The 25,047-nt window shown below is 40.7% G+C and overlaps 1 protein-coding gene across 1 annotated transcript in view; it reads left to right on the top strand.

Annotated features, from left to right (window-relative positions):
• The window catches only part of DCDC2 (doublecortin domain containing 2), a 153,744-nt gene that overhangs the window by 45,769 nt on the left and 82,928 nt on the right, over positions 1 to 25,047 (top strand). The window contains exons 4-8 of the mRNA XM_043450799.1: positions 9,067 to 9,143; positions 9,274 to 9,405; positions 12,316 to 12,462; positions 14,239 to 14,293; positions 23,500 to 23,659. Of these exons, the coding sequence (XP_043306734.1) occupies positions 9,067 to 9,143; positions 9,274 to 9,405; positions 12,316 to 12,462; positions 14,239 to 14,293; positions 23,500 to 23,659 (571 nt within the window). The remainder of the gene's footprint in view (positions 1 to 9,066; positions 9,144 to 9,273; positions 9,406 to 12,315; positions 12,463 to 14,238; positions 14,294 to 23,499; positions 23,660 to 25,047) is intronic.

The following is a 25,047-nucleotide window of genomic DNA, read 5'->3' as shown; positions in this document are numbered from 1 at the left end:
TTTGTCACAATATGGATGGACCTAGAGATTCTCATTGTAAGTGATTATCATATTAAGTCTGACAGAGAAAGACAAATATCATATGATATCACTTAAATGTGTCTAAAACAAATGACACGAATGAACATATTCACAAGACACAAGTAGACTCACATCCATGGAAAATAAACTTGTGGTTAACAAAGAGGAAAGGAGGGTAAACAAATTAGGAGTTGAGATTAACATACAAGTACTGCTATATATAAAATTGATAAACAACAAGGACCAACTGTATAGCACAAGAAACTATACTCAGTATCTTATGATAATCTATCAAGGAAAGGAATGTGAAAAAGAATATATACGTGTGTGTGAATCACCTTGCTGTACGCTTGAAACGAATACAACACTGTAAATTAACTATACTTCAATTTAAAAAAGTATGTACTGAGTGCATTCTATGTCCACAGCACCATGAATGGATCTTTGAGTTACAGTTGCGGTTCTATACTAAAAAAATAAATAAATAAGAGAGAGATGCAGTACATGAAAATATTGATAATATAAGGGAAATGGGTTATATCTGTGGAAAATGTTGTCTGAGAGATTCAGACAAGATGATATGGAATTTCTGAGGAGGGAATTATTTCCAGATGAGTGAAGGGTAGGTGATAGGATAGTGAAAAATGAGGTTAGATTGTGAAGAAATGAGGCCAGAGTATGAAGAGTGTCAGAGTATGAAGAAATGGGGCCAGCTCAAATACGATCTCAAATACCCAAGTCCAGGACACACGGACTTGGTCTAAAGGCAGTGGTGGCCTCTGGAGGAAAATAGAGTTGAAGGCTTTTTGTGTGGGTTGAGCTGTATGTTGCCAATGAGTAACTTCAGTATGCTTTTGTCCCTAAAAGCCTAAGTCTTCAGGCTTTAGTTATAAAAGGACAGTTTTTATGTGGACGGTTACAAAAACATGATACATATTTTTAAAAGCAGTTTAAAATTGAGTCTTTTAATTGTATCAAGAGTTTTTTTTTTTAATCAGAGATCAGTGGTCTTTAGATTTTCATGAGGGTGTCCTTTAACAGCATCATTTCCTCAAGTCCTTAGCCTCACACTGGTTTACTTGGCCTGGGGTTTCAAGAGGTGGCGAGTGCTGAGTTTTGAGGCTGTTGGAGTCCCTGAAGCATTCAGCCTAACAGCCCCAGGGAGTGGTATTGCCGCTTCATTGATTAGCTCATGGAGTATCCCTTTGGGCAAGTTTAGCAGGATTATCCTTATTTTTACAGAGCAAGAAAATGAGGTGTGAGGCATTGAATTGGCAATCAGTCCTGGAGTTCAGAATTTCAGACCTTTAGTCAGTTCCTCAGTTTGTAGATCTTGATTTTATCAATCCAGGTATGTATTTGCACAACCACAATTTTAATTTCATTGAGTTTATTTTTAATAAAAATTAATATTTTTAAGATCATGCAGGTTTTAACTTGACCCAGCTGCAGTATTGTCCAAGTGTCACATGGAATTTGACTAAATTAAATGATAAGCATCAAATTCACATAACTTTTTTTTCCTGCTTATTATTATTATTTTGGCTTTGGTATGGCCACTGATGATATAAACATAATCTAAATAAGATGCCAGAGGCAGAGTGATATATTGGAAGGTGCATGTGCTTTATATCCAAAGACCTGGCTTGTTCCATTCTAGCAGAGTGAACACAACTTAAGTCACTTTGCCACCTTGGACTCTGAAATATTTCCAAATTTATGTTTGGAATATTTCCAAAAAAAATGTTAACCAAATATTTAGTCTGTCTGTCTATCTGTTTCTTTATCTGCTTACCTACCTAGTTTCCACTCAAGGAATGATTCCCCTCTGATTCACCAGGCTAAGCTCCTTCTCAGACTGGGTTTTTCCAAGACAATGTTGAACCCTGTTCAGAATCAAAACGAGAGGACCGCTGTAAGCATGCCCTTCGTTTGCTTGGTAGCGGTTCCCTTGCTCACTGATAAAGCCAACCAGGAGTGTGCACTCTGCTGGGTCCAAAATGAAAGACTGGGTTTTGCATGGATGCCGTTTCATTTGACTTGGTTCCATAGTCACAGACCACACACCTAACACTGGCCAGGATGCTCATCAATGAGACATGCCTGGTCCATGGGGGTCCGAGTGGGAGTACCTCCACTCTGTCCCTTGGGGTCCATCCCTCCGTCACCAGGTGTATTGATACATAACGTTATTCTCATGTTTCAAACATTATTTTCAAAGGGCCTTGGAAGGTGTACAGGCTGATAAGAAAATGTACCTATTTAAAAAATATATTCTGATTCATTATCACACTTCTTATATCTAAGCCGCAGTGTCTCTAGATTAACACCAAGTGGCCAATACTTAATTCCTGATATGAGCTCTGGGAAAGTTCCTTTTATGTGTAATTGATTTGCTTAATTCTTTTGTGATTTTAAGTTATTATTTAAAATGACAAATAGAAAAATGCATTTTTAGTGAAAAATGGTACTTTTTTCCCCTCAAAAGTCCTATTTTATATAATGGTCTTACATATTTTTTTTCAATTCAAATATATTGCTTGGATTGTGTTTTCAAATTCTTGTATTACTATATCTGGAAACAGACATTAGTTAATTATATATAATAATTCAAAGAAATGTATACTTAAGGTTAATCTTCAATTCACACTGGTTAATCATGAACATTTGGGGAATATTTTTGTCATACTGAATGAGGAAAGCAGCTTATTCAAGACAGATGGTTTGATTTGATTCAAGCAACAATATATACACTTAGAATAAAGTTATATAATTATTCAAAAAATCATCTATTTGTGAATTTCTGTGTATAGTTACTATCGACAAGTATGTAGTCAAGAAAAATAGCATGTATCAGACAACTCACTGGGCATTTTCAAAGTTATTTGTTTTTATAATGTATTCACCTTCATCTTTAATTCAACAATCCAACAGGGTATTAAGTAATCAAGGTCAAGCAACCATTTAAAAAATAACAATTGGTATGAAGTATGTGCTTAACACATTACTAGTTAATATTGAGAGTTACTGTGCAGTAACAGTAGGGACAATAAATTGAAAACTAGATTAAATAAAATGTATGATATGTTAGATAATGGTGAATGCTATTTAAAAAACAAAAAAGGCAGGGAAGGGCAATAGAGAACCAGGGATGTGGCAGAAGTTTTAAGCCCAGTGGCCAGGGCGGCAGTATTCAGAGGTGGGGAGGGTTTCATGAGAAAGATACGCATAGATGTGGAATCAGAAAGGCCTGTCCTTCAAACATGCAAAGATTCACTTGCAGTTAAATAATTCTGGAATATTTTCCGGAAAATAACATATTTTCTTATGCTATCAGTTTGGCTAAGTTGCTCAGTATGTTTGACTCTTTGCCTCCCCATGGACTGCAGCACGCCAGGCTTCCCTGTCCATCATCAACTCCTGGAGCTTTCTCCAATTCATGTCCATCAAGTCCTTGATGCCATCCAACCATCTCATCCTCTGTCGTCCCCTTCTCCTCCTGCCTTCAATCTTTCCCAGCATCAGGGTCTTTTCCAGTGAGTCAGTTCTTCGCATCATGTGGCCAAAGTATTGGAGTTTCAGCTTCAGCATCAGTCCTTCCAATGTCAGGATTGATTTCCTTTAGGATGGACTGATTTGATCTCCTTGCAGTCCAAGGGACTCTTAAGAGTCCTCTCCAGCACCACAGTTTAAAAACATCAATTGTTTACCATTTGTTTTTGTTTATGGTCCAAGTCTCACATCCATACATGACTACTGGAAAAACCGTAGCTTTGACTAGACTGGTATTTGCTGGTAAAGTAATGTCTCTGCTTTTTAATATGCTGTTTAGGTTGGTCATAGTTAGGTTGGTCTTCCAAGGCTATGCTATAGTATGAGCTAAATAAATCAAGTGACTTGGGATCAATCAAGAATAAAGCTTGCAATACATTCCATTAAACTGAAAAAAATTGCCTCTTCTTTATTTCAGCAGTTTCTCAATTCTGATAATATATTCTACAGATACACTGTAGAATAATGTATTCTACAGATACAGGAGTATATTCTACAGGTAAACTCATTGCAAGATTCAGACTTAAAGAAAGTAAGGAAAACCACTAGACCATTCGGGTATGACCTAAATCAAATTCCTTATGATTATACAGTAGAAGTGACAAATAGATTCAAGGGATTAGATCTGATAGACAGAGTACCTGAAGAACTATGGATGGAAGTTTGTAACATTGTACAGGAGGCGGTGATCAAAACCATCCCCCAAAAAAAGAAATGCAAAAAGGCAAAATAGTTGTCTGAGGAGGCCTTACAAATAACTGAGAAAAGAAGAGAAGCAAAAGACAAAGGAGAAAAGGAAAGCTATGTCCATCTGAGTGCAGAGTTCCAAAGAATAGCAAGGAGAGATAAGAAAGCCTTCCTCAGCGATCAGTGCAAAGAAATAGAGGCAAACAATAGGATGGGCAAGACTAGAGATCTCTTCAAGAAAATGAGACATACCAAGGGAACATTTCATGCAAAGATAGGCACAATAAAGGACAGAAATGGTATGGACCTAACAGAAGCAGAGGATATCAAGAAGAGATGGGAAGAATACACAGAAGAATTATACAAAAAAGATTTTAATGACCCAGATAACCATGATGGTGTGATCACTCACCTAGAGGCAGACATCCTGGAGTGTAAAGTCAAGTGGGCCTTAGGAAGCATCACTACAAACAATGCTAGTGGAGGTGATGGAATTCCAGTTGAGCTATTTCAAATCCTGAAAGATGATGCTGTGAAAGTGCTGCACTCAATATGCCAGCAAATTTGGAAAACTCAGCAGTGGCCACAGGACTGGAAAAGGTCTGTTTTCTTTTCTATCCCAAAGAAAAGTAATGCCAAGGAATGTTCAGACTTCCGCACAGTTGCACTCATCTCACACACGAGCAAAATAATGCTTAAAATCCTCCAAGCCAGGCTTCAATAGTACATGAACCAAAAACTTACAGATGTTCAAACTGGATGTAGAAAAGGCAAAGGAGCTGGAGATCAAATTGTCAGTATCCGTTGGATCATCAAAAAAGCACAAGAATTCCAGAAAAATATCTACTTCTGCTTCATTGACTACACCAAAGCTAATGACTGTGTGGATCACAACAAACTGGAAAATTCTTAAGAGGTGGGAACACCAGACCACCTTACCAGCCTCCTGAGAAATCTGTATGCGGGTCAAGAAGCAACAGTTAGAAGCGGGCATGGAGCAACAGACTGGTTCCAAATGGGAAAGGAGTCCATCAAGGCTGTATATTGTCACCCTGCTTATTTAACTTATATGCAGAGTACATCATGCGAAATGCTGGGCTGGATGAAGCACAAGCTGGAATCAAGATTTCTGGGAGAAATATCAATAACCTCAGATATGCCAGATGACACCACTCTTATGGCAGAAAGCAAGGAGGAACTAACGAGCCTCTTGATGAAAGTGAAAGAGGAGAGTGAAAAAGCTGGCTTAAAACTCAACATTCAGAAAACAAAGATCATGGCATCTGGTTCCATCACTTCATGGCAAATAGATGGGGAAACAATGGAAACAGTGACAGACTATTTTCTTGGGTTCCAAAATCATTGCAGATGGTGACTGCAGCCGTGAAATGAAAAGACACTTGCTCCTTGGAAGAAGAGCTGTGACCAACCTAAACAGCATATTAAAAAGCAGAGACATTACTTTGCCAACAAATGTCCATCTAGTCAAAGATATGGTTTTTCCAGTGGTCCTGTGTGGATGTGAGAGTTGGAGCATAAAGAAAGCTGAACAGCGAACAATTGATGTTTTTAAACTGTGATGTTGGAGAAGACTCTTGAGAGTCTCTTGAACTAACTGCAAGGAGATCCAACCAGTCCATCCTAAAGGAAATCATCCTGAATATTCATTGGAAGGTCTGATGCTGAAGCTGAAATTCCAGTACTTTGGCCACCTCATGCGAAGAACTGACTCATTGGGAAAGACCCTGATGCTGGGAAGGGTTGAAGGCAGGAGGAGAAGGGGACCACAAGAGGATGAGATGGTTGGGTGGCATCACCAACTTGATGGACATGAATTTAAGCCTGCTCCGGGAGTTGGTGATGAATAGGGAGGCCTGGTATGCTGCAGTCCATGGGGTTGCAAAGAGCCGTACACGACTGAGTGACTGCACTGACTGACAGATACATTTACATATCCATACAGATAAATATTGTGAGGAAATCTATCATGGCATCATTTGCAACAGCAAAAGCTTATTACTTATTTTGGCCAACCATGTGGCATTCAGGATCCCTGCCAGGAGTCCAACCTGTGCCCCCCACAGTGGAAGCATGGAGACTTAACCACTGGACCACCAGGGAATTCCCTGCGAGAGCAAAAGTTTAGAAGCAAGTGGAAGGATTGTCATTGAGGGACAGATTAAATAAATTATGGTAGATTCACAGCGTGGATATCATAGCTTTTATAAAGAATGAAGCAACCTTTACTCGACCAATGTGGAACAGTTTCTGTGGTGAATTGTTAAATGAAAAAAAGCAAGATGCGAAAGAATATGCATAGCAAGTGATCCCTGTGTTTAAAAATTACATGTATAAAATGTCTACATAAGACAATATGCAGGTGTAGGCTGTCTTTGAATGACCATTGTTAAGTTAGTTGCAGCTTTGTGGTTGGGGGACCAGAGGTAGGGATATTCCTCCTTTTTACTGTATCCTCCATTTTACCACTTGAATTTTGGTCAGGTGCATACATTATCTGTTAAACTTTTTAAAAAAGTCAACATCACTGTAAATGTTAGCTTAGGGCCAAGAATCTCTGGGTTTAAAAAAATGTACGAAGATTGTTTATGATTGATTAAAAAATGTTCACTCTAGTTTTTTTTAATTAAATTTCAATAAACATTTATTGTGCAATTAGGCATTGCCAAGCGCTGATTTAGGCACTGGCAAGTCAAGAATTTTGCCCCTTGTTCTTCTCAAAATGGCATAATTTTCCAGAAGAGAGTCGCATGAATTATTTAAGGTTAATTTATCTTTAACTACCACAGTGCAAAGCAAGTAGAAGTTCATAGGTGTGGACAACTCTGCCCCTTAGTATGTGTGACTTTAGGCAAATTAAATGATTAACCTCTAGTTTCTTTGTTTGTAAAATAGGGTACTTACTTCAGGGCATGGTTTTGATGTTCTAATGATATATAATGCCTTTACTTAGTACAAGGCTTGTTATTAAATATAGTGCAGTAAATGTTGGCTGTTTTCATTAATCAGTTCCCTTTCAAATCAGGAAGGAAAAACAGCCCTGTAAGCAAGCGTGATCAGCAATCCTGTAGTAGCTATATCAGTCTGAGACAGGAAGGTGAAGAAGGATGAACAGGGAAGGACTGCTGATCACCAAGCTGGGTGTTGATTAGCGAGTGGCATTTCAGCAGCTGGAAGAAGGGGGAGGGCATTTTAGGCAGGGGCAAGATGAGCAGAGGTGTGGAAGAGGATTCAGAATGTGTTCGGGCAATGGATTGGGGGCCGGCTGGTTTGACCTAAAGTCACACCTAGGGGTTGTGGAGGAAGAAGCATTTGGTGGAAGGTGAGGGAAGCTAGTAACAGTGGTTGGTCATGGGGGTCCTTGTAAGCCAAGCTTAAGAGTTGGGACTTAGGGCTTCCCTGGTGGTCCAGTGGTCAAGGATCTGCCTTCCAAGCAGGAGACACAGGTTCAATCCGTGGTCTGGAAAGATCCCACACCCACAGAACAACTAAGTCCATGTGCCACAACTACTGAGCCCTTGCTCTAGAGCCCATGAGCTGCAACTGCTGAGCCCGTGTGATGCAAATGCTGAAGTTCACGCACCTTAGAGCTGGTGCATGAAGCAATGAAGCCCAAGGGCAGCCAAAAATAAAAAATTAACTAACTGAAAAATGAAGAGTTGGGATTTATCTTTCACTGGAATCCAGATAGTAGAAGACTGAGGAGAAGATGGGGTGGAAGGAAATAGGAAGAGGAATGATGAAGAGGAGAGAAAGGGCCACAGGGTCAAGGGGGAAACTGAAAACAATGGGGGTGGAGGGCCTTACATATTTAATGGAACAGGCAGCAGGGGACAAAATCAAGACACGCAGATTTAGCTCTGTAAAGGGGTCAGGATCCTTCTGAAACAGGCAGCAAAGGAGAAAAGTGGTGAAGATGTAGATGAAGTGAGCTTGGAGGGAAGTGAGGTTGAGAGCCTTCATGCCTGTTGAGCTTTATTCTCTTGAAGTTTGGAAGGAGATGATGTGCTGAGAGTAAGTGTGCCTGGAGTGAGATTTTAGGATTTAGGGTGAAAGGTGAGGATTTGGACAATGCACTGTGGGAAATGTAAGAAATAGTTGATTTGGGAGGAGGAGAGGCTTGACCAATGCCAAAGCCTTGTCTTAGTCGAAGGTGCCTGAGGGGCCATATGGTTCTCGATACAACAGCTTGGACCCTGGAAACAAAAGGGGCCAGAAAGATGACCAGACCCACCCAGATGCAAGGGGGGTTGGGAAGGGAACGTGCTGTTTAGAGTGTGGCTGGTGAACGGAGGAGGAAGTGAAGCTGAGAAAAGTTGATGGAGTCAGTCTTAGGAGAACTGGATGGGGTTAAGTGCCTGGCGGGGACCCAGTGACTCTAGGGAGTGGGTGGATGGGCAGAGATGACCAAACACTCTGTTTTGCCTGGAGGGGGAGGGCACTTCATTCAAAAATTTATACATTTACTTATTTTTGTTTGACAGAAAGGAACTATTTTAAAAATGGCCTTGGAATTCTCACAGTAGCTCAGCAGTTTCAGTTTTTGGTATAGATCGTGAGGAGTATGCCCAGGGCTTAAAGAAAATCTTTCTTGAGAGCTCTGTTAAAGCTATATGCCATTGATAGAGGGTGAGCCCAGAGGGTTTATATAAGTGGGGGGAAAAAAGCAAGGTTTTAATAAAAGCATCGCAGTTCTCAGCCAGCTCCCTGGAAACCTCTAGTTTTTCCTCATAGGAAAAAAAAAACACTAACAAAAGTACAATGATTTGTATTTCTTTATTTTTAAAGGTAAAACCAGTAACCCACAGCAGGATCAATGTGTCATCTCGCTTTAGAAAACCACTTCTGGAACCCTGCACCATCTTGTAAGTTGGAATCCTTTATGTTTTGGGTCAGAATTAGTGTTGGTTTCCTTTTGGTTTGGGACTTCTTCTGTAGTTTTAAAGGCATAACTGTGTCGAATGGTTTGCCTCACTGGCTTTGCCTTTTTTTCAGCTTGATTGCAAATGGAGACCTCATAAACCCAGCTTCTCGACTCCTCATTCCTAGAAAAGCCTTGAATCAGTGGGATCATGTACTGCAGATGGTCACGGAAAAGATAACTCTGAGGAGTGGGGCTGTCCACAGGTATGTCAGAGTAATCTTCTTGCAAGTGGATGGGCTCAGAATTATTGAGGACATTCCCATGAGGCCCTGGAGACACTGGTACCTAGATCTGAGTTTGGGGTCACTAGTTTGTCTCTATGTGCCTCAGTTTCTCGATCTATAAAATGGGCATATAATTGTTCTTACCTTGTAGGGTTGTTTTCCAGTTTATATTTTTGTTACTCTTTATGTTGCTTTTCTCATGAAGTTATGTTAAATTTTGATGCAGTCAAATTTTTAGTCTTTCATTACGATCATTAAGTTCTATGATTAGCTTAGGTTCTCTTCACTCCTAGATTATAAAGAAATTATCCCATGTTTTCATCTTTCAACTTTTAACTGTCGTTTAAACCTTTGATCCTTTTGGATTTTACTTTGGCATCAGGAGTAAAGGCAGATCTCAATAGTTATATATTGATTTTTAAAAAAAGATATATCGTTTTGCCTTTTGACACATACACAGATGTAAACCCACTCAATAAATGCTCTGAAACACACAAAGATATATAAACACCCTGCATGCCCAGATATACCTATTCATACCTATTCATACATACCTATTCAATTTGATGTGAACAAATTGATAAATAGAAGTAAAATATAGGCAAGGACAAACACAGAAAAGAGAATAGAGTTATATGTCCCCTGAACGTGTGAATACTTGTTCTTAATTCTTAAGAACTTAATTCTTTTTTTTTTTTTAACTTTTAATTTTGACTTGGGTATAGCCAGTGAGCAATGTTGTGATAGTTTCAGGTGACAGCAAAGGAACTCAGCCATGCAGACACATGTATTCATTCTCCCCAGACTCCCCTCCCACCCAGGCTGCCACATAACATTGAGCAGAGTTCCATGTTGGAGAAGCTTAATTCTTAGTGTAATGCCAGACACGAGTGAGATTTGCATGTTGCTCACTCGGGACACCCCCACCCTCCCTTAACAGAACATGGTGGTTTAAAAACACCTGGTGGTGGTTTAGTCGCCAAGTTGTTTTCGACTCTTGCAACACCAGGGACCAGCCCCCCAGGCTCCTCTGTCCATGACATTCTCCAGGCAAGAATACTGGAGTGGGTTGCCATTTCCTTCCCCAGTGGATCTTCCTGTCCTGGGAATTGAACCTGGGTCTCTTGTATTGCAGGCAGATTCCTGACAACTGAGCTAAACAGAACATGAGTAATTCTTATGTTTGGACCATTCCTGGGCATCGGTATACATATCAAAAACATCCCACACAAATTCGTTCAACTCCCTGTTTATAATTCTCATGTTCTGTAGCAAAGGAAGAAAGCAGGTCAGCAAGAGTCACATAAAAGAAGGCTAAATTCACAGGCTAGAATTTATTCGTGTCCTTTACCTGTCTGTAGAGAAAAGCAGTCAAATCTTGGCTGTTGCCAGATCCACCACTTTGCTGTCTTTTAATTTCTAGCTGTAAAAGTTAGTGACGGATTCAGATCTTCCTATTTTGAAGTAAACGAGAGAAGAAGAACGTCTGGGTCTAGGCCTCCATCTAGGGGCTGGTTTCCAGCAGGTTCTCCCCCAGGGGCAGAGTTACCACTAGGGGCTGCTGGCAGTGTCCAGAGTCATAGGGAATGGAGGTGGCTACTACTCCCATCTTGTGGGTAGAGGCCAAGGGTGCTGTTGACATCCTACAATTCCCAGGACAGCCTCCCACCTCTCCTACAATTATCAGATCCAAAACATCAATAATGTCCAGAGGCCCTGGTCTAGGTCAAGGCAGGAAAACCAGATTATCTGGGTTAAGTGTTGGTAGTTAGACTTGTAGGGATAAAAGTACGTTACTTTAGCATCTTCATACTAACTCAACACTAACACACTTTAGGGAGTTAAGTGGCTGCTTTTGTTTTACTTCTTGACTCCATACGATATGGCGTTTCACATAATCAGTAAATAAGCAGACAGATCAATGGATTTTTTTTTCTTTGCAAATGTCACTACCCTTAATTTTGTGATATAAGAAGTCTGAGAACTTTTAAAACGATCCTCTTAAAATCCTTCCAGTTACTAACTCTTGTTTATCACCTTCAAAAACATGCATTGTCTTCTTTGTGGCGTGGTTTTCTAAACCGTCTGTTTTTTTCTTGCTCTTTAAACAAACTGTGTGGACACTTTAAATCGTCTAGCAAGGTTATCACTGTTCTCTTAATAAGTAACACATTGTAGTTTGCAGCAGCAGTTTTACAGTAAAGGGAGGTTCTTGTGAAATCCCTTGATTCTGGGAAGATGACGGAAGGGAAAAAAAGAGAAGCATGAACGCTATGCAGTTCTGCATCATTAATACTGGCAATGGGTTCTTTTACCTGCTGCCCTCGCACCTCTTGTTTTCTGACCTAGTTCTGTGTGTTTGTATGTACAATTCTGTCTGAGGGCTGCTCGTGGATGTTAACCTGAATAGTGCATTAAGAAAATAAATTTTCTAAGTGCTCACGGGATATAAAGAGAAGAATCAACCTTCAGTGGAAGCCAAGCTTCATTTAAAGTATGACATTCTCTGAACGGCAACCCACTCCAGTATTCTTGCCTGGAGAATTTCATGGACAGAGGAGCAGGCTACAGTCCATGGGGTTGCAAAAGAGTTGGACACGACCGAGCACACACACACATTCTCTACAAGTTAATTCTGTCCCTCTAAACTCTAGATATGGCAGCAGTAGGGGATCCTTATGTTAGACTGCCAGGTTCTGTAAAACTAGACCATAATTGCATCTGCATTGGTATTTAGCTGAGTCTTATGACTTTGAGACATTTATAATTTAGTGTTTAGCATAGTTTCAAATGAGCCAATTTAGGAATAGAGTTTTTAATTGACTGTGATTTTAGCGGTTCTTGAAATGCTTGTTAACATTTTAATTGCTGGCATTCATATTTTGGCAGACTCTACACTTTAGAAGGAAAACTGGTTGAGAGTGGGGCAGAGCTGGAGAACGGGCAGTTTTATGTGGCTGTCGGCAGAGATAAGTTTAAGAAGTTGCCTTACAGTGAATTACTTTTCGACAAGTCGACGATGAGAAAGTCTTACGGGTACGTTTGCATCCTCACTCACGTCTCATATTTTAGTTATCACTTGAAGTAGCATTGAATCTTATGCTGGCCCCGGGTCTGTATTTTAGAATCTTGTTTATCAGTTAGAAAGGAAAGGATGTCCGAAACATGTTGATCACTGTTTATTTTGCTGTGATTGGATGTTGAGAACTATTGCATAAAAATATAATATTGAGGAATCTATGATAGACTATGTATTTTTTAGCCACTCACTTATGAATTTATAATAAATATAAAGATTTATTTTTGTGAAAAAGGTACAGGGCAGTGAGCTTCTCTGCAACACAGGCTTTTAGAAGTCTTAAAAACATTAACTTGATTGAATAATTTTTTTAGTTGGTGCGTAGAAGAACATCTACAGGTGGTTAAAAAATAATATTTTCTACTTAAAAATAATAATGTTAAAATATAGAAATGATATTTCTTTTACACAAATAAGTGGAGCGCTGGGTGTATAATTATTTCAGGCAAAATAAAGGTTACTCTTACACACAGTGCACAGAGAACCCTTTTGCTCTATGAGATGTCGGACATTGGTGAAGAATGCCTTCTTTTAGCCCAGCAGGTGAACTGCCCAGGCACGCGTTTGCATGAAGAGCCTCAGCCCCTGCTTGCAGGGACCCTCGGGCTTGCTCACGGTGCCCTGCGGTCCATTGCTGCTGCTTTTCCGTGTCTACTTGGCTAGAAAACTGACTTTGTGTAGTTGCTCCTAGTCGGATGCGTGACATGTGACAGAGATAGAGCAGAATGTCATAAGTGTGTTTTCCATTGATTTGTAATCCCGTGTAACTTGACGAAGAGACTAGCCCAGGGTTTCTCAATACGGAATAGGTGGAATGGAATTTCAGGGGTGGTGTTTGAAGTATCGCAAAGAGCACATTGCTTTCTAGCACTTTAGAACTATTTATCAGACTTACTGCCAACCATCCTTACCCATCCATGAAATCAAGTCCTTCACAAGGTCACTCTGAGAAGCGACGCTGGGGTAGACTGCTGTGGGTTGCAGTACATTCTGCAGTGAGACCTTGTGCTTGTACTTGATGGCAATGAGAAAACTCGCTCATGGTGGCCTTTCTCAGGCAGGTGCGAAATTTGCCTTTACCTCCGTGGCTTCTTATTGTCAGAGAGGTCCAGCTGGGTTTCGAGCTGGATCTTTTCCTGTAAAGAAACATCTGGGAAATACTTAGAGGCAAAGAGCAGTTTTTACATTTTTTGATGAGAGTGACTGGTTTGGAAACTCCCTGAATATAAATGCCAGTGTTTTACCATTCTGTGTTTCTACCAGATATGATAGACATGATAAAAAAAACTTCATCATTTTTAGTTTTAAATACGATCTGGCAAAATTGTCACGCAGCTTGGGAAATGCCTTTTTTTTTGAAATGCAAATTAAAAATTTAGGGATTTGATTTTAAGTGGTATGAAAAAGTTAAAAGTGGTACTAAATTTATTTGTAAGCATCAACTAAAATGCTATACAAGAAAACATTAAGAATCTTTTGGACAGTGGAAACTAATACAACATTGTAAAGCAGTTATACTCCAATTAAAAAAAATAATCTTTTGGAATGGAATTTGGAAATGTTTTGGTGGTCTTTGTGAAATTGCGAAAGTTAGTGGTACTTTTTGTAGAATACTGATGTCTACAGATAGTTGAGTTCCAGGTTGGGGTGATACACTGAGATGATAATTATCTTGCCTTGTATATTATTTGTGAATAATATTCAGATTTCTAAATTGCAATTTGTTTTCACAGTCAGAAAACCTCTTCACTACCTCCAATTGTAGGATCCAGAAAGTCTAAAGGCAGTGTAAGTATCAGATACTTTACTCATTAATGTTCTGTATTTCTGTACAATAACAGAGAGACTGTCCTTTGAGTTTCAATTAAATTTGAAGAAATAAAATTTAGCCACCTTGTGGCATATGAGCAGTTATGTGAACACTAGAACATTAATGTTACAACCTGGTTTCTAAAGGAGAGCTGATGTTTTGAAAATATGGATTCTAAAAGAGGTATCTTTTTCCTAATATATAGACTTGATAAAATTTATACCAGCTTGAAATCTAGGCAATAATACATAAATGAGAAGAAATGCTGTTTTAGGGCACATCACTGGTCTGCCAGTGTAGTTTTCTGTAACTGACAAAGACTGAAAAGAAAGTGTATGTAACAGAATGGCAATCCTCAGTTACATTTTTTAAAAAGATTGAGAATCACTCTAAATATTTAGCTCCTTATCAGAATCTTTTTCATCCACCATTCATTCATCTGTTAATTCAGCATATACCTATTGAATACCCGTTACGTGACAAACATTTAGTAGGTAACGTCTTAACCTGTTTGCATTTTTTGTCTGTACCCCCTCATGGGGATGAGCTTCATGTCCTGCTGGAGTATTGCTTTGACAGGTCTTCTTGGCTGAAACTTCTCTTTCTGCTCTTTTGGTTGAATTTCCTGACCTGTAGAGGTCAGAATTGACCTGACATTTCCCCTTTCTGAATTAAATAAGCAGAACTCTTACACTGGTGTCTTGTAAAATAAGTGGCTGCTGGACAATGATATTGTCTTCTAATGATGATTTAGATATTCCTTCCCCTCCCCCTTTTCTGTAACATCCCATGAAATTCTTGAAAAGTTTTTTTTTTTTTTTTTGCGTGAAGAAATAGTGCTGACCTCGACCAAGTTTCTGAGCTTGGATGCCTGAGAAAATGGTGGTACTATGGCTAATTAGAGGGCAGCTAGAGGAAAGAATGACCTGCTTAATTTCTAATGCATTAAGTTGTCAATGTCATCACAGAATCTAGCTGCAGACTGATCAGCAAGTAGTAGTAAATGGCAGAGACTGAGGACATCAGATGACAGTTTGCAAGTTCATCCACGTGACGGTCATAGTCAAAGAGCAGAGGCATGTCATGGTGAGGTTCTTTCCTCGAACCCCACACAGCCCGGCGAGGAGCTGGCTTCATCACGCTGTTGAGTGGGAGGATGGGGAAGTGGGAGTAGAGAGCGTTGGGTGCAGAGCTCACAGTGAGAGCTACAGAGGACCCATAACTTCATGGATGTGGAGAGCAAGGGGAGAGAGAGTGTTCCAGTAACTGAAAAATATATTGTAACCATCGTAAAGCTAAATGTGTGCTTGCATACTAAATCACTTCAGTTGTGTCTGACTCTCTGCGACCCTATGGACTGTAGCCTGCCAGGCTCCTGTGTCCATGGGATTCTCCAGGCAAGAATACTGGAGTGGGTTGCCATGCCTTCCTGCAGGAGATCTTCCCGTCACAGGGATCGAACCCGTGTCTCTTAGTCTCCTGCATTGGCAGGCGGGTTCTTTAGCACTAGCGCCACCTGGGAAGCCCGTAAAGCTAAATAAAGTCCAGGAATTTAGATTTGGGAAACTGCCCTTCTGTTCTTCTTCAGGACTTTGTGGAGTGGAATCTCTTCCATGTACCATGCATGTAGGAACTCATTAACCGTTATGGTACAGCTGGAAAGGTGATGGTTAAACAGAGACCAAGTGTAGTTGAATAACTGACCCAGATCACAGGGAAAGTTCATGTCAGAACCAAGATCAGGACTCAGGTCTTTACATTCACAATGACTGAACTTTGGGATTAGGTGCTTATTATTCTTCTGAAATTTAGAATGTCTGATTTTTTTTAAATTAAAAATGTGTTTCCAGTTTTCAAATCCATACACAGGAGGCATATATGTACCTCTTTCTTTTTTTTTTTTTTGTGTACCTCTTTCTTGCTCTCTTGTATGGAAGTTCTTTAGAATCTGTGCTGTGAATACTGGGTTACCTAATGATGACTGGCTATGTCTTCCGTGTGTCTGGCCTTGAACTAAGCCCCAGGGAGATAGTATTGAGCAAAAAGACACAACACTCTCTCTTAGCTCTGTCCTACTCAAGGAGACAAAGTTATACAAACGATACCACAAAGCAGTGTATAATTGCAAAGTGTGATTAAAATGAGAGGAAAGGATGGCACGATATACAGGAAAGTAAAAGGAGAATTTAGCTATGTGTATCAGGAAAAGGTCTCTTTTAGGACGCAAACTTTAAGGACTCAAAGTTATGTTTTGAGATGAGTTTCCATCTCATACACAAGCAAAGACTCAACATTATATTGCCAGGCTCTGACTTAGAATAACACAGGGATATCAGAGTCCGTCCCTTTTTTCACAGTGCTTTCTCACGAAGCATTCTGTAGATTCATTTGTCCATTTATCTGGTCCTCCAGCCATCCATCCAACACATGTTTAACAAGCACCTACTGAGTGCTAGGAATTTCCTTCAAGCAGCTGGCATAGATTGGTGACAAGCTTTCAGACTGCACGGAACTTTTGTTCTAGTGCCTTTGTCTGTGGTGGAAGAATGGGGGTAGACAGACGATCAATCTCTAAACAAATAAATAATTTCGGGCGGTGATAAGTGCCATGAGGACACTAAAATGTGGCAGGGCACTTGTTGATATAAAACGCTCTGAGGCTGAGACCTTAATGAGGTAAAGCAGCCAGCCGTACGAGCTGGGGGCAGGGGAGAAGGAGCCTCCATGGCAGAGGAAACTGTCACAAAGGCCCTCGGGAAAGAGCTTGGCATAAAGAAAGGGGACAGAAAGAAGGCTGGGGTGGTCTGTGATGAGATTGGAGAGGCAGGCAGGGCCCAGTGGTGCAGGCCATGGATGGAGTTTGGCTTTGATTCCTTACTGGAACACCATTTGACGGGCAGAGGAAGGGAGTGATAACACTTGATTTCTATTTTTAAAAGATCATTCTGGCTGTGGTGTGTGCAGAGAAGTGGATGGGGCTAGAATAGAAGCAGGAGGCAATGGGACGGCTGGAGTCCTGAGTGATGCGGGCGACTGGGACCTGAGGCAGCAGGGGACATTAATGTTGTCACTGATGGCTGCATTCACCCAGTAGCCATTTATCGAGTCCATATTATGTCCCGAGCACGAGGAGAAGGGGACAACAGAAGATGAGATGGTTGGATGGCATCACTGACTCAGTGAACGTGAGTTTGATTAAACTCTGGGAGTTGGTGATGGACAGGGAGGCCTGGCGTGCTGCAGTCCACGGGGTCACAAAGAGTCGGACACGACTGAGTGACTGAACTGAACTGAACTGTTTTTTATTGCTTGTGGGGAGGGGGAGGCAGAGATTCCAGAGAAAACCGTAAATGTCTGAAGCCTCCATTCTGGAGGAGGAAAAAGACAAACAAATACACAGTTGATATTAATCAGGGATAAACTTGAAGAAACATGTACAGGGGGAGAAAGTTAGAGAGGGTGCAGTACCCCCTGGGTGGCCAGGGTGGGCCTCTTGTAGGAGATTTTATTCAGCAGAGGGGTGTAACCCGCCAGGCACACAGTAAGTTTCCACGAAACCTGTCCAGTGGATGTGTGAGTGACTGGCCGTGAACCACAAGGAGAGAATATTCTACACTGGGCATTCCAAAGTCACAGACTCAGTTTTTAACAGAAGGATCAATTTGCTCCTTTCCTTTAATTAATTGGTTCCCTGGAGAATGTATGTGTTTTCAAGATCCTTAACTGCTTGACACTGCGTGGGGGTGAGTGTGAGTGAAGGGGTCGCTGGGTGAGCTGGCTTACAACTTAGGGAACTGCTTCCTGTTCAGTCCAAGGGAAGGCATCCCTGAACTCCTGATGCAAATCAAAGGGGACCCAGAGTTGGATTTTTAGGAATTCTTTTCTCCGCAAGCTTTCTAGGAATGGCTGTATCGCATAATGAAGGGAAGTGTGGGTGGGGGCCTGATAGAACTTGAAAAAGAGAGAGAGAAAGCTGCAATACTCCCCATAGAGCACCTGCTATTCAGAAGTGATGAGTCAGCAAAGCCCCACCCTTGTGGTAGGAAGTATGGGTAATGGGGTTTGGGGTAAAAGTGAGGTGGTTTGGTGGAGGATCCTGCAACCCTTTCAAAACAGCCACGGAATGCCCTGTGCAAAGCAGGAAAAGATCAGAAGTCACCCCTCATACAGACTGGGGGTCACAGAAACAAGTACTTTGAGATTCTAGCCTAGGAAACAAAAGGAAAAGATAAGTGAATCCTCTGAAATTCTATTAAGTTTGAAAAATTAACCCACCAGCGGGAGGCTGTCCTCTGGCTGTGAGGTTTCAGCACAGAGTCCAAGCACCCTCTAGTGGAAGAGACGTAAAATCAGGGACGTGCTTGAAAGTTGGGGCCAAAGACTACCTGACGTTGTCCTCAGTTGTCCTTCATTCCCAAGTGGCTAATACATTCTGTGATCAGCAATTTACAGATGCAAATATGGCAATTGCTCGGGTTTTGGTGAGAAAATGTGACTATCCGTGTATCACAAAGTCACGGTGAAAGGTCGAATCTGAAGCTTCCAGAACTCCATTTTGCCTTTCGGGAACCTGTGTCCAGTTTGGATAAAAAGGTTTCTCACACTTCCCGTCAGCACATACGCAGAGAAACACCAGCCTGAGTCTGAGTGTGGTCCCCTGCTCACAAGGTCTCCCGGGTGCTTCGCTGAAACACACACAGTGTGAGTCCTGCTTTGTGCGGCAAATCCCTCACAAAATCACTTTACGAGGGATTTGTGTGATGCGTTATGGCTTTTGTGTCTTTGGCACATGTTCATGAAGGCTTAAAGTGAATTTACCATGGTAATGACAGAAACCTGAGTTGACTGGATCTTGTTGGTAAGAGCCTAGGGAATGATCTAAAACAATACCAATTTGAGTAGAGTAAGGGGGTGATCGAAGGGCTCTTTTTAGTTTTCTGTTGGTTTGAGCCAGAGGTTTGCTATTTCTATCAGGTATTTTGATATGTGTGTGAGGAAAAAAACAGGACAGTGCTTGAATGATCACATAGGGTCTAGTGTTTGCATGGGATGCCCTGTAAAATGAGGCTCCTGCTTGATTTCTTCCACTTTGGGATAAAATCGCAATCTATTACTTCCAGGTGACTTTTTAAGGGAACCAAACCATATGATAGCTGTTTCTAGTCCCTTGGGAACTAGGACGCTTCAGTGTAGTAGAAAAATCAAGCCTGGATAACTTTGAGAAAGCTAATCTCTTTATCTGAAAAATAGTAGTAGAAAAATCAAACCTGGGTAACTTTGAGAAAGTTAATTCCTTTATCTGAAAAAATGCCTTTCTATGCATTTGGTAAATATTTGTGTTTATGAGTATTTAGCACACAAGAGGTACTCAGTAATGTCATCAACTAACGTAGCAGTATGAGATGACAATCTTATTCCATATGCCCCATAAATAGCAATGACTATCCATTTACGAGTCATATGTAGAAGTCTCAAAAAAGGAAGGAAGATCCCTCTTCTATTCCTCTGCCCTTCCCTCTCTCTCTATAATTTGTCTATGTATTATTTATAATTTATATAATTAACTATGTAAATAGATAAGTATACAACGTATACTATATAATTTATTTATATTTGTATTAATTTATTATACATGTTTTTATTTTTTAGATGGATCTTGTTTTCTTTTTTTATTGTATATCAGAGTATAGTTGATTTGCAGTGTTAGTTTCAGGTGTATAGCAAAGTGATTCAGTTATATATATATATATCCATTTTTTTCAGATCCTTTTCTCACTTAGATTATCACAGAATATTGAGTAGAGTTCCCTGTGCTATACGACGTGTTTTCTTTTTAAAATAGAAAACATTTAAATTCTTTCCAGTTTTCTAATTACAAAACAATTATTTTTTTCTAAGTTTAATTTGTGTTGTGTTAGTCACTCAGTCATGTCTGACTCTTTGCAACCCCATGGGCTGTAACCCTGCAGGCTCCCCTGTCCGTAGAATTTTCCAGACAAGAATACTGGAGTGGGTTGGTATTCCCTTCTCCAGGGGATCTTCCCCACCCAAGGATCGAGCCCGGGTCTCCTGCATTGCAGGCAGATTCTTTACCATCTGAGCTACCAGGGAAGCTGTTTAATTTAGTTCTTGTCAAGTGCCTGGCAATTAGTCATTAACCTAATCAGTCTATTAAGTCATTAACTTAATAGAATTTGAATGCATGAGTGTCAGTTACCAAAGCTATGCCTCATAGAGTTATTGGAATCAACTAGTCTTTCTTGATGCTCCAGAATCAGTCTTTTGAGTGTCCCTATCAGAAATGGAGTAAATCAGAACTTCTTGTATATTCAACAAGAGAGTTCATGCTTAAAATCATGTGAATCCTCAGTGTCCCTAGGGTGGAGCGTCTGCTATTCCCTTGTTTTACCCCTTTTGTGACTAAGGCTTTTCCCAGAGAGCTGTTTAAAAAAAAAAAAAAAGAAAAAAAAAACCTCTCATGATGAGATCCAGAGTTTTGCTTTCTTTGTTTCATTTTAGTCCTGATAAGTTGAACAGCATCTCTGAACATTCTAGTAGGCTTGCTAGAAGGGTTACTCCTCTCATTCAAGGCTTTTAAAATTTTAGAATCTTGAGATGAATAGCTGCTGCTGAGTCGCTTCGGTCGTGCCCGACTCTGTGCGACCCCATAGACGGCAGCCCACCAGGCTCCGCCGTCCCTGGGATTCTCCAGCAAGAACACTGGAGTGGGTTTCCATTTCCTTCTCCAATGCATGAAAGTGAAAGTGAAGTCACTCAGTCATGTCTGATTCTTCTCGACTCCATGGACTGCAGCCTATCAGGCTCCTCTGTCCATGGGATTTTCCAGGCAAGAGTACTGAGATGAATAGACTAATTTGAAAATAGACTAGAATGTGAGACCAGGCTGATGGTTCCTTCTCATATGATGGTTTTGGAATCTCTGCTGTAATCATATTAGCCATTTCTCCTGTCTGGCAGTTTATGGCTTTGCAAGAAATAATCACTGAAGAAAAGGAAAGGAAAAAAACCCAACTCTGGTTGTAGTTAATGCAATAATTAAGTGGAAACTGTATGTTTAAATTGCAGTTGGAATAGGAAATTAAATTATGCAAAAAAGTGTTATAGATTTGGACAAGTTTTCATACTGTTAATAAATCTATGCATAATTCATTTTCTTGTAGGCTATGACAAAATAGCATAAATAACTTCATTTGTAAGGCTGTGAAATTTTCTATTCTTAATTGGGTGATAGCTAAAGCTATTTAAACACTTCTGGATGACTGAATATCTAAATGTTTAAAATGAGCAGTTATAATAGGTTTCTAGGCAGATTTGTTTATTTAACATTACTACATTTATTTTCAGATACTAGCATAGTACAGATGTTGCATAAAATTGCACCCAATATGGTGTAAATTTGATACAATTTTTAAGAAAAAGATATTAACTCTCTGCTCTTGGAGGAAGCCCTCTGATAGTCTTTGAATAAAACTACACGCCAGACACCGTTTGTTTTGTTTAGTCGGTAAGTCGTGTTCAACTCTTTTGCAACCCCACGGACTGTAGCCTGCCAGGCTTCTCTGTCCCTGGGATTTCCCAAACAAGAATTCTGGAATGGGCTGCCATTTCCTTCTCCAGGGGATCTTCCCCACGCAAACATCGAGCTCACGTCTCCTGCATTGCAGGCAGATAATTTACCATCGAGCCACAAGGGAAGCCTGCCAGGCATGGTACCGGTTGCTTTATAAATGTTACCATTTCATTTCATTCATTTCATGTAAGAGATCTAACAGCAGGCACGTTAATCCCATTCAGTTGATAAGGGGTCCATGGGGTCACAAAGAGTCGGACACGACTGAGCGACTGAACTGAACTGAACTGAGTTGATAAGGAAATAGGTTCCAAGAAGGTAGGAACTAGTTACCCCAAGGGCCCATTGGTGGTTGGTGGCCGTGCAGTGACCCTGAGTCAGGGTCTCTAAAACGTGCATCATTTCTGCCACCTGCAGCCTCACGCCTCACACACTCAGGAAGGTGTAGCGCCTGAGTGTCCTAAGGCCGAGGCTGTCTTGTTGGAGGGAATTTCTTGCGCTGAGAATCAGCACAGCCATTCCTTGGGTACAGTGGCCACCACTGTAGTGGCTCTTTCGCGGCTCCCCAGGAACTGTACACGTGCCCGCCACGGCAGCCGCCGAGCCCAGCCTCACTGTCATGCTGGGAAGCCCCCTTTGCAGATGCAAGCTCTTCATTTCCAGATGCACATGGGAATCAGAGGCAACCACCATAGGTGTGGTCAGCGGGGGCTGCCTTACAGAAATGGTGGTGGGGGATATGTGGTCTTGAGCTGCTTGTATCTATGTTGCTCTAGATTTGTGATTCCTAGAGATGGTGAAAGTCACCGACAGATGAGTCAATATCGGAGGTTTTCTATGAGCACAGTGCGGGTCTGCTTATATGATGATACCTGTGTGCTCACTGTGACTACTAGTTAAGAAGGTATTTCTCAATTAGCTGATCAAACTGGGTTTTGTCATCATTCTTCATCCAATAGCTATCTGCTGATTCTTCTGAAAGGTGCAGGAGGGAGAGGGTGGTTGAGACAGCCGACTGGCCCTGCTCCTTGCTGGCTGTATGACCTTGGCCAGGCTTCACCGCTCAGCCTCATTTGCTTGTCTGTACAATGGGGTGATAACAGTACCTGTCTCTCAGATTATGAGGAATGAGTGAGACAGTTTCATAGCAGCACCTGGTATATATCAATACAGTTGTGAAGTGCTATTATTTGTTTAAAATGTTTTTTGATGTGGACCATTTTTTAAAGTCTTTTACATTTGTTACAATATTGCTTCTGTTTTATTTTTATTTATTTATTTTTTTGACTGCAAAACATGTAAGAAATTAGCTCCCTGATCAGGGATTACATCTGTATACCTTGCATTGGAAGGGGAAGTTGTAACCCCTGGACTGCCAGGGAAGTCCCTCAAGTGCTATTATTTTTATTCTTCTTCCCCTGGGAGACCCCTCATCTGCCACCCAGAAGAGTTTAATGTAGGTAATGGACAGAAGTAGGATCAGCACAGAACACCCACCTCTGGCCCCTGCCCCTTTTTACCACGTTAGTGACTTGTAGTTATCACGCAAGGAGTTCATCAGCCAGTAGTAAGAGTTAATCTTTTGCCACATAGGGAAATGATCGCCAGTCTAAGTCAACAGTTGGATCCAGCGACAACTCATCTCCTCAGCCTCCAAAGAGGAAAGGGAAAAAAGATGCGAATTCAGAAAAACCCACGAAAGAGAAACAAAATGCCAAGTTAAAGAATTCACCACAAACAATCCCGAACAGTGGTAAGTTTGTTATTATTATTATATTGTTATTACTGATGATCATTATCTTAAGGCTGTGATACAATTTTATTGTTTTTTTTTTTTTTTTTTTTAATTTTTTTATTAGTTGGAGGCTATTTACTTCACAACATTTCAGTGGTTTTGTCATACATTGATATGAATCAGCCATAGATTTACACTTATTCCCCATCCCGATCCCCCCTCCCACCTCCCTCTCCACCCGATTCCTCTGGGTCTTCCCAGTGCACCAGGCCGGAGCACTTGTCTCATGCATCCCACCTGGGCTGGTGATCTGTTTCACCATAGATAGTATACATGCTGTTCTTTTGAAACATCCCACCCTCACCTTCTCCCACAGAGTTCAAAAGTCTGTTCTGTATTTCTGTGTCTCTTTTTCTGTTTTGCATATAGGGTTATCGTTACCATCTTTCTAAATTCCATATATATGTGTTAGTATGCTGTAATGTTCTTTATCTTTCTGGCTTACTTCACTCTGTATAAGGGGCTCCAGTTTCATCCATCTCATTAGGACTGGTTCAAATGAATTCCTTTTGACGGCTGAGTAAAATTCCATGGTGTATATGTACCACAGCTTCCCTTATCCATTCATCTGCTGATGGGCATCTGGTTGCTTCCATGTCCTGGCTATTATAAACAGTGCTGCGATGAACATTGGGGTGCACATGTCTCTTTCAGATCTGGTTTCCTCAGTGTGTATGCCCAGAAGTGGGATTGCTGGGTCATATGGCAGTTCTATTTCCAGTTTTTTAAAGGAATCTCCACACTGTTCTCCATAGCGGCTGTACTAGTTTGCATTCCCACCAACAGTGTAAGAGGGTTCCCTTTTCTCCACACCCTCTCCAGCATTTATTGCTTGTAGACTTTTGGATAGCAGCCATCCGGACTGGTGTGTAATGGTACCTCATTGTGGTTTTGATTTGCATTTCTCTAATAGTGAGTGATGTTGAGCACATTTTCATGTGTTTGTTAGCCATCTGTATGTCTTCTTTGGAGAAATGTCTGTTTAGTTCTTTGGCCACACTTTTATTGGGATCATTATTTTTTTCGGAATCTGAGCTGCCAGGAGTTGCTTGTATATTTTTGAAGATAATGCCTTTGTCTGTTTCTTCATTTTGCCTATTAATTTTTCTCCCAATCTGACGGCTGTCTTTCACCTTACTTATAGTTTCCTTTGTAGTGCAAAAGCTTTTAAGTTTCATTAGGTCCCATTTGTTTAGTTTTGCTTTTATTTCCAATATTCTGGGAGGTGGGTCATAGAGGATCTTGCTGTGATTTATGTCGGAGAGTGTTTGCCTATGTTCTCCTCTAGGAGTTTTATAGTTTCTGGTCTTACATTTAGATCTTTAATCCATTTTGAGTTTATTTTT

Source organism: Cervus canadensis, chromosome 28 (genome assembly GCF_019320065.1).
Source record: "Cervus canadensis isolate Bull #8, Minnesota chromosome 28, ASM1932006v1, whole genome shotgun sequence".
In the NCBI taxonomy this organism is placed as follows: domain Eukaryota; kingdom Metazoa; phylum Chordata; class Mammalia; order Artiodactyla; family Cervidae; genus Cervus; species Cervus canadensis.
This window is presented reverse-complemented; position numbering and strand designations above follow the sequence as displayed.